This window comes from Scaptodrosophila lebanonensis, unplaced genomic scaffold, assembly GCF_003285725.1.
Source record: "Scaptodrosophila lebanonensis strain 11010-0011.00,11010-0021.00 unplaced genomic scaffold, SlebRS2 tig00000096-arrow-pilon, whole genome shotgun sequence".
In the NCBI taxonomy this organism is placed as follows: domain Eukaryota; kingdom Metazoa; phylum Arthropoda; class Insecta; order Diptera; family Drosophilidae; genus Scaptodrosophila; species Scaptodrosophila lebanonensis.
The window spans coordinates 2833612-2843724 of NW_022060567.1; the positions used below are offsets into that span (position 1 = coordinate 2833612).

General features: G+C 36.9%; 1 protein-coding gene across 1 annotated transcript; it reads left to right on the forward strand.

The window, feature by feature from the left end:
* Positions 1–8543: 8543 nt before the first annotated feature.
* LOC115627587 (DBF4-type zinc finger-containing protein 2 homolog) lies at positions 8544–10019 on the forward strand. The gene is made up of 2 exons (XM_030523311.1): positions 8544–8740; positions 8934–10019. The coding sequence occupies exons 1-2, from the start codon at positions 8684–8686 to the stop codon at positions 9858–9860; spliced, it is 984 nt and encodes a 327-aa protein (XP_030379171.1). The 5' UTR covers positions 8544–8683; the 3' UTR covers positions 9861–10019.
* Positions 10020–10113: the final 94 nt, after the last annotated feature.

Consider the following 10113-nt stretch of genomic DNA (forward strand, 5'->3'; position numbering starts at 1 on the left):
GGGTGTATGAGTTTTATCTTCTAGCTGAGACAATTGCTCGAGTGATGCTGGCAGCTGCCACGACGCAAAAAGGATTAAAAACTGAACGGGCATGTGTGTATGCGTGTGTGCGGGTAGAAGTCGTGCAACTTATGCAAAAGTTATTTAAGCGTCTTGCCTGACTAGATTGGTAGCTACATTTTGGGTTTGGGGTTTCAAGCGCAACATCAGCTTAAAGTGTTGTTCACTCCATGGATGTCAGAGAAACGCTGGAGTATTTGTTAGCTGCAATACAAATGCAATACCGTTAATGGCAGAAACAACTTATAAAGAATAATATGCGTATAATATAACACTTGCCTATTCCACAAAGGCTGACAATAGTACACCCCTTTTTCAAAAATAAAATAAAACAACAATCAAATTCATTTTATAGTTTAAAATATATATCAACATTTAATCAACATTGTCAAATGGAAAAATAAAGAATGCAAACAAAGAATAATATAGTTATGTTAAACAACATATTATTAAATATTTCTTTGTCTCAACTCATCTATATTTAGGTGACCTTATGTAGTTATTTAACCTTTACACACACATAATCACACATATTTCATAATATTATTGTATTATGCCCCAGGAAAGGCGATGTATTTTAGTTTAGAAAACGGAAATAAAACATAATACATATTCGGGTAACGTATTGACAAACAAGCTGGAATCGACTGATTATCATCACAGAGGAAGAGCAAGCAATGGAAGGACTTTACAGAACTTAAGGCGGATATTACCATCAATTCTGAAAAAAAAAAAAAACTCCCAGAGGCTATTCGAGCTTCAGATAGAATTTCTCGGAGTCCTAACTAGGTATTAGTCAAGTCATTAATATCCCATCCTACAAAATATGGAACCCAATTAGAACGAGACAGTCATTTCTCAAGCTTTTTTAACATTAAAAAACTATAATTAACACCATTCTGTGAAAACTTAAAGGAAAACCCAAATTTTTTTTACCGTGGGTTTTGTTTTCCGTTGATAATGGTTTGGCTTTCTCAACTTTATCTGGCAATACTTTCTTCGTGGTGCCTTAAAACGTATCCTCGTTAAGCGGCGTGAGAAATGTGCCATGTGTTTGAAGAAAAATGTTGGGCTTTTTCGCATTATTAGGAAAATTGTTGATGCTAGTGTTGGTGTTGGTGTTGGTGTTGATGTGGCACAATACGCAGTTGAAAATTAGCTAATAAATAATTTTGTGCGTAATTTGCATAACAATTGCGTGCGTAATTTATGCGAATGAATTGTGGAAAGTAAAGTGCAACAATAATAATTATTTTTAGTACCTACATACGAGTATACATACATGTGTATGTGTGCATGTAAATAATAATGGCAAAGTCAGTCATAAATTTATAGCCACTACTATATGCGTGTGTATATGTATGGCGATGTGCAGATAAAAGTAATTAACGCCTATTCGAAATGGACAAACATGGCAAATGAAATTGCAATGAAAAAGGCAACAATAAAAGCGGCAACAGCAACAACAACGAGCAGCGACTCCAACAGAGCCAACGTAAGCTCAGCAATGACAATAATTATTGACTTATTGGCCATTATGGCATTTAAGAGTGCAGGGTCGTGCAAAGGGGAGCTTGCGGGAGCCGATGGGACCTGCCAGGGTAGCTGTGCTCGCTGGTCAGTTGTTGGCCTGGTTGGGTCACATTAAACGCTGCACGAGTGTGCGTTTTTGTTGTTTTTGTAGCGCCAAAAAATATTTGCATAAAATTTGCATTGACAACAGTTAAAAGCAATTGAAACAATAATTTCGTCATTAATGTGTGCAAGCGACAATATCCACACAATGCTGCATCCTGCAGCCTACAGCCTGCAGCCTGCAGCCTGCTTGCTTTCTGAAATGCATTCGGGGACAAATTCACCTGCCATATGGACACGGTCCATGGCAAAATCAATTGAAAACGTGCTTATCGTCCCGCATCTGCAGTTTCAGCATCAGCAGCACCAGCAGCAACAACATCATTTTAGAGGTGAGCGATAGCTAGCTACGAGTATCTGCGACTGTACTTACTTGTATATAATGATTACAAGTATAATACTTTTCACTTTTTCAGAAAGAATCGCTGATCGCTAATAGCTTGTGGGACTGACTAGTAAACCTTCCCCCACGGTGTCAGTGATTCTCCACCCTTCAGCTTTTAATTATATTTTATCTTTTATTACTTAAGTACTTTAATTTAAATTTATTATTAATTCAAGTTCATGTAACTTCTTCTTTTTTTATAGCTATTTGTTTATCCCCGTTTCTTTTTTGTTAGGTCTAATAAAGTCTCTGAATACTCTCTGCTCAACCTGAAGCCATTCGTTGCTCTGGCTATACATATACATTTATACAAGTATGTATCAAATTTTGTAATTTAGGATTAATTCTAAGATACATTTGTTAAATAAATAAATAAATAACACTATACTGTAAATCAGGGCATAACTAGCGCTTTGCAATTAAAAACCCCCCAAAGAATCGGATTCGTAATTAGATACTTTTGTAATTTCTATAGGCTCTTATTAGTTTATTTAGTATACGTTCTCATATTCATTTTTTGCTTACATCAACAGCTTTGTTTGTCGATGAAATCTATTAAATAAATTTTTTAAAAATTAAGAAAGTTAAAATACAAGTATTTTCACGTCGCAGTCAAAAACCTTAATTTACTAATATATGCGATATAAATATTAAAAGCGTTTTTGAAAACTTAAAACCTATCCCTACTTCGTTATTCGTTAGTTGTGTTTTATCCTGCAAAAGGTAAAAGGAAAAGCAATTCAAATTTTCAAACCAAAAATAATGATAATTACGAATATCGATTCAAGCGTAAGTAATTATAGCGCTTTTATACCGATTTTGTGTTGGCTTGTTATGGTCTCGCATTAAGCTTTTCAAAAGCATATCCGGCTCTAATTAAAATATTTGGTTATGAAGCCTTGAAATTGTATCCAGTATTGAAAAAAATTCTGCAGCAGGGCACGAAAGTGGCTAAGAACTAAGGGTGTCTACGCCTTTGGAATTCATAATCCGTAAAATAATGATTATTTCGAATAAAAATTCTCTATATATTTATAAATAAAAATACTTGTTTAATACTATTCACTGAAAAGTAGAAGGGTGTATTGTTTTTGGTATGAAATGTGGTTGCACGCAGAATAAAGAATGGAAGAGCACATGTTATAGGTACATTAATGATCAGGTTCATGAGACTCAGAGAATCCGAATCCCGTTGTCTGTCTCTTCGTTTGCTCGTCCACGTATCCGTCTGTCTGTTTCAATAACAATCACAATGCCCAAGCTATCTGATGAAGCTTTGCACATAGACACAGATAATATAATATGAGAGAACGACCATGTGTAAGTTCACTTAATAATAAATTTCAAACACTTTTTGGTTTCCAAAGATATGGACACCAAGTTAAATATTCACATTGAGGTTAGTAGGTCATCAATAGGGTATATAGTTCGCGATTCACTCACAATATATAATGTTTTTTTGTAAGACTCAGTGAAAATAGCTTCAGTGTAGAACAAAAAATGCAATTCCAGTTTTTCTCAAAGCAACTTTTTATACCCCATAAAGCATATATAAACTAATTCTGTTTTTACACGGTTTTGATTTAACACGGTTTGAAAATTAAAAATTTTATATATGGTTACACGACTTTATTCCATTTAGCACAATTCAAAATAACATACAATCAATGTTTTTTACACGACTTTTTCTGGAACCAATCTACCGTTTAATGCGTTTAATTACATTTGTAGTGCTGTCTGGTTGGGCAAAAGGCAAAAAATCCCAAGAGACTGGGCACTTAATATTTTTATAATTAATAGAATCAATATTGGCATTGGCATTGACGTCGCCATCACACAAACACACACGCACACACACACATGCAGATGCAACTGCTGCGGTTAATTGTAGATTAAAAATGTCCCATGTCGAGGGGCAGCAGCGGAAAACGCAGGGCCTGTACAACAACTGCAGCAACAACAACAACAACAACAACAAGAACAGTCGTGTTGGGTGTTTGTAATGCGGTTAAACATTTTGTGGTCATGCAGGCGTTAATTTTCTGGTCAAACTATGTACACACATATACGTATGTGTAAAGGAGAGATTGTGTGCTGTGCACGACGCACTATACAAGTAAAATGCGATCGTAAAAATAAAAATAAAAAATTAACAATTTTATTTGCTTACGCATTGTTTACTCTTTATTTGCATTCCGCTTTCTGCAAACACACATGTATATTTTCATATATGTACATATGTGTGTATCCAGCTTCAAATATTCTATACGCTGGTTAACAATTAAATTATATTATAGTATATACGCATATTGTATATCTGCAGACTCATTGTAATACGAGTATTTTAGAACAAATGGATGGTTTAATAAGTCTTTAGAAAATCTAAATGATTCATTTCGAAACACTCACTTATTTCTCGCTAGGACAATCTTTCAATAGACTGCTGCCAAGCTAACATAATTGCAATATAATTAAAAATGAAAAAATGAAGAAATATTAAGAATAGAGATAAGTATACGAATGAATTGCATTTTTCTGTGAAGCTTCTTATGAAATTCTTCAACTAAATGAGCATGTGAATGGTTACACGAGTCGTGGTTCTTAAGAGCGATGAGCTTTATCTTTTATACCCTGTTCCGGAAGTGTAAAAACATCGCAGAAACCATAAAAAAATTATGTATATATTATCTGCTTGACGAGAAATATTGATTTAGATATGGGTATACAAGGTGCAATTCAAAGTAAAAACGACTTTTTGAAGCTAGCGCCCCCTGGTAGCGCTATCTATATGTCGACTGGTGCGTTAGAATCTGCTATCTTTATCGATTGTCCAGTGAGAACTTCATGACATTTCATCGATTGGAAGTGAAGTTATTGCGTTTTAAGTGTCAGTATGTTTGTGTTATCGGTTGGAAAATGAGCTTCGGAAAAAAGAGCCAACATTAAATTTTGTTTTAAAATTGGTGAAACTTTTACCGAAATTGATGAAACAAGTTTATGGCGATGATTGCCTATCCCATAGCAGAGTGCACGAGTGGTTTCAACGTAGTATTTGTAGTATTTTTTACTCTCAGGCAGGCGCGATTGTAATATTCTCTTTATACAAAGTAAGTTTCTGTGTTCAAGAGTTATTCCATTTAGAGTCTTAGGTTGTGGGAAGTATACGAGTATAGTCATGTCGGCACTGCGGGACTATCGTATACGAGATGATGATGAGTTGTTGCTTTGGATTAGTTTTAAAGATTATTTTATATTTAACAATGTTGTGGCATTGGGAGACACTCTCAATTGTCCAAGCTAACACTTTTATTTTCATACTATACTTGTGAATGGAATTTTTGCTGAATTTCTTAAGTATATAAAATGGAAATTTGTTTATAATTTATCGCTTAGTGTGTGCACTGTAGACATATTTTAAGTATAAGTATGTAGTATATGCTTGCAATTAAATGGCACTTGGCTGGCGTAAAGCTAATAAGCAGGCCGTTCACGCAACTTTGACAAACCAGCAACCCCATTCCGACAAAAGAAAAGCTCACGTTCCTCTATGAAAAATACAATATATACATATATATTTATACGTATACATAAAAAAAAAACAGAAGAGCGCTTTAAAATGCAAGCAGCGTAAAAGATTAGCCGGATTATTTCAGCTCGAAGGCGTTTAACTCTAGCGTTGCAACGTTGCATAACGACGCGAATCGTGGCTGCGGCTTAAGTTCAAAGGGTTCCCCAGGCAAAGCATTCCCCGCACCCAACCCCCACCTTCCAGCCCACCATGATAAAATCCACGCGGAGCATTTGGTGTGTGTGTCGCTTGGCGGATGTGTGTGCCTCACTCATGGTTGGAGAAAGGTAAGAGTGGGAGGACTTGCATCACAATTTCCCACTTTTGTAACGCCTCTTAATGCCCATAAATGACACAACTTATAGCTATAAAATGGTAGCTTATGTATGTAAGTATGAAGGAACTGGAAGCACCACAACCAAGTGGAACCTTGCAAAATGCAGAAACTCATTTATAACTAGCTTCCTTGTTTGAACGCTTTCAGTCTTTATGATATTAATTTTCCCTTTTTTTCAACCGTAATTTCTCATCGAATTGAATAAATAATAAAAAAATAAATAAAATAAAATAAAATAAATAAATAAAACATAATAAAACATCACATATCCAGTGCCGGATTAAGCCAGCGCGGGGCCTGTAGCAAATTCTGTCAAGGGCTCTTGGTTTGCTTTAGGTTCTCAAGTTCAGGGTATTAAATAAAACAAAACGGTTACAAATAAACGGTTCTAGATTTAATATGGCCATATTTAGAGATACCACTTTCAATATCGACTTCTCTAAGCAAATCATGCTCTGTATTCAACAAAGTGAGATGATTAAGACGTTCTTGGCCCATCGTGTTCCTTAATTAATTTTTAATACGTTTTAATGTTGAAAAGAACGTTCGCCACTGCAGTTAGTGATCATGGGTAAGTAAATGCGCAAGGCAATTTCTAAGTTTGGGAAACACGATTCTAAAGAATTATTTAATTTATAAAATTTATTTAGTTTAAAAAATTGCTGATTTCCATAATCTCTTCCGTTGTTAGAGATTTTAGCTAAAGTTTAATATCCAAAATATCCAAATGTGCATACCTTAATCACTTATTTTATAGTAAAGAAATTCAAGGAAATGTCGATCGACTAATACTTAAAATGTGTAATTTTTAATTGAATAACGTTTTGTTTATAATTTGAATAGTTCATTTTTAAGCTACCCGCCTTTTTACTTGAGACTCTGTAACACCTTGCTTTTAATCTACCGTCACTAGCTTTCAATAATCTCAAAACATGATGGATATGATAATCGATTCAAAAAAAAAGGTCAGCTATATTCACTCATAAAATGAATATATATTTAATAATAAATCGACCAACCACAGTAGATTGTATAGTGACTGAGTTAATAAAGTTTAAATAGTTCGCCTGTTTTCTCGAAATACTTATAATCGATATTATATTAAAACCGATTAAAAAAGTATAATCTTAGCTACTACGTAAGGTCGCAAAATAAATGTATAGCTATGTAAAAAAAATAAAATCTGGTCGCTTGAAGGGTAGAAATGTGGTATAGATTCTAGTCTAGATTCCAGTCGATTATAATTAAACATTAGAACATTAACGTTAAAAAGTTCGTAAAATACCTTATTTTTACGATTTAACGTGGCGAAATCGAGTTTTAGATTTTCAAATGGAAGTGAAACACAGCCTAAGTGCTTCGCGTTTAAGTCATAGTCATGCAAGGTATTTTACGCTCCTATCTAAATTAATATTTTTATTATACCCTGTACCCGTAGGGTAAAAAGGGTATATTAGGTTTGTGCAAAGTATGTAACATGCAGAAGGCAGCATCTCCGACCCCATAAAGTATATATATTCTGAATCAGCCGTCTGTCCGTCTGTCCGTCCGTCTGGATGAACGCAAGGATCTCAGAAACTATAAAAGCTAGAATAACCACAGTTGGCATCCAGATTCTCCTAGGTCCGAGAAAGGACGAGTTTATTTTATTTTTTGGAATTTTCCCCCCCTTCCCCTGCTACAGAATTTCGTCAATAGCGTCCACATTTCAAATGATACCTAAACCAAACTTTGCCCACATCATTTATATATAATTATCTACTGTGTTTTATTTAATTCGGTCAATTCTAAGAAAAGTTATTAGCAAAACAAATTCTCGCCAGTACAACCCCCCCAAACTGCAGCAACAAGTTCGCTCTTCTTCTTCCTCTTTTTGCTGCTGCTTTGGAAGTGCTTTGCAGTGACGGAAGTTTACCTGGGTACAGGGTATTACACTGTCGGGCTTGCTCGACTGTAGCGTTCTCTCTTGTTTTATTACGGTCAGACCATTTGCTACTCTTGATACGTGGCTAATCCGACACTGCACATATCGAATTGTAACTAAATTTTTAATTACGCATCAATAGTGGTCACAGGCTCATTGGAACATACTTATAAGTAATCTTTATTCCGCAGGCCCTTTATTTTCTTTACTCAAATTATAAACGACCTCTCATATCTACAAGTTGTATTATTAGTATACATTTATATGATGTGTGTTTCATGTACCTCAATGGCTTTAAATGTAAGCTCTTGGCTACCAGTCGAAAGTCGAAAGCCTTAAAGTATTTTCCTATTTTTTCAAATTGAGCTTCAAAATTCATATACTTACTGTAGGCAGTCTTTAACAGTTTTCAGATTTTTAAATTTTGAACTCGACTTCCTACCAATTGAAACATGTTCTTGAGCTTGGAATAGGATTAAAAACTCGAGTGCATGGAAATCCGAATGTAACTAATTGAAATTTTCTGAACTTAGTACACTTTGAAATAGACTTCAGCTCATATTGTCAACTTCCTTGCCTACAGTCAGTAAAAATTTCATTCGTGTTTTGACTCTCGAGCTTTCCGTTTCGACTCGCATCTAAATTTTTGTACAAAAATTCTAAAAAAATTTTCACTAAAATATTCTAACGATTTTTACAAAACTGATACAACTTGCCGAAATACAAAGTGTAGCATTTTAGTATCCACCGGAAAGAAGCCTTTAGCAATCCAAAATGTGCTCTCCTTGTGGCCCCTGTAGTCCCTGTGATCCTTGCTGTGCACCTTTTGAGGTAAGTGGGCCACCAATAAATGGACATGTGGATACTCTTTCTTACACTTGAAGGATACAGATAAACCGCATACATTACAAGATTTTTAAGAGTCGCACTATATTTTAGAATTGCTTGTTAACGCCTGCTTTGTAAAACAAGAAACTTCTTAGACTGGTTCTCCTTTCATTAATATGCGAATTTTCCCGAACAGTGCTCCCCAAAATGCTACTCCTCTGCACAACTGGAAGCATTGCCACAATGCGCGCCACGTATTCCGCCGCCATTTCCCAAGTGCATAACAGTTCAGCAGCCCCCGCGCATTATATGCAAGAAGCGTGTGGTGTTCACAGAGAAAATAGTGCCGGAGCCGATGGTTGTGAACCGATGCAGACAGATCACCATTCCGAAGGTAGTGGACACGACGCGTGTTATAAAAGTTCCGAAACTGCTTTGGGTCTCGCAGATGGTGCGTGAGCCACGTGTCATCTACTATCCGTCGATGATACCCGATCCATATGTTGTGTGCTATCCGAAACGGGTCTGTGAGCCGCGAGAAGTTTGCCAGTCTATACTGTGCCAGCCGAAGCCACAGACTATCGATATACCGCCGCCACGAGAATATTGCTGCTATCCGAATGGGCCGATCAATTACAAGCCAAGTGCCGCATGCCCACCATGTCCGATCGGGCCGTGCGCTCCATGTGGACCATGTGGTGCCTTGCCTTGTTTTTCCACCAATCAGTATCCGTTATGCGAGCCACGCTGCGGGCCTTGTGGGCCGCCGTGTGGACCTTGTGGACCGTGTGGGCCTTGCGGACCATGTGGACCGTGCGGACCGGGACCTTGTGGACCTTGCAAGCCATGTGTCGTCCCTAATTGCGGACCGTGCGGCTTGACAATGCCATCAGGCCCATACATTCCAGCACCTTGTGGACCGTGTGCACCGTGTGGACCTTGTGGACCCAACGGACCCTGCGGACCGTGTGGACCCTGTGGACCTTGCTCGCCGCCTTGCCCATATGAATCGCCGGAATGTGGACCCTGCTACCCGTGCGCACCAACACCTTGGAACACGCATTGCGGACCTGTTGGACCCTGTGGACCGCAAGTGCCCTGCGGCCCTTGTGGGCCCTGCTAAGTGATCAACATAGCTGAAACATAGATATTAAATTGTACACCCCTTTCGTTCTTGCGACTAAATATTTTCCCCCCAATCGCTATGTCAGTTGCTACGAGAATGTGCGCGATGTCTCAAATTGAATTGAAGTGATTCCAAAGTAAATGGAAGTGAATATAACAATGAAATTAGTTTTATTCAATTTGATTACAGTTGGCCCAAAGCGAATACTTATCTTAGGGATCTGCTGCTAACAATAAAAACGAAAATAACA

Excerpts from the sequence above, each read along its gene's own strand:
- LOC115627587 (XM_030523311.1), top strand. The coding sequence starts at position 8,684 with ATGTGCTCTCCTTGTGGCCCCTGTAGTCCCTGTGATCCTTGCTGTGCA. Across the intron at positions 8,741-8,933 it reads CTTGCTGTGCACCTTTTGAG|TGCTCCCCAAAATGCTACTC; the intron begins GTAAGTGGGCCA and ends TTTCCCGAACAG.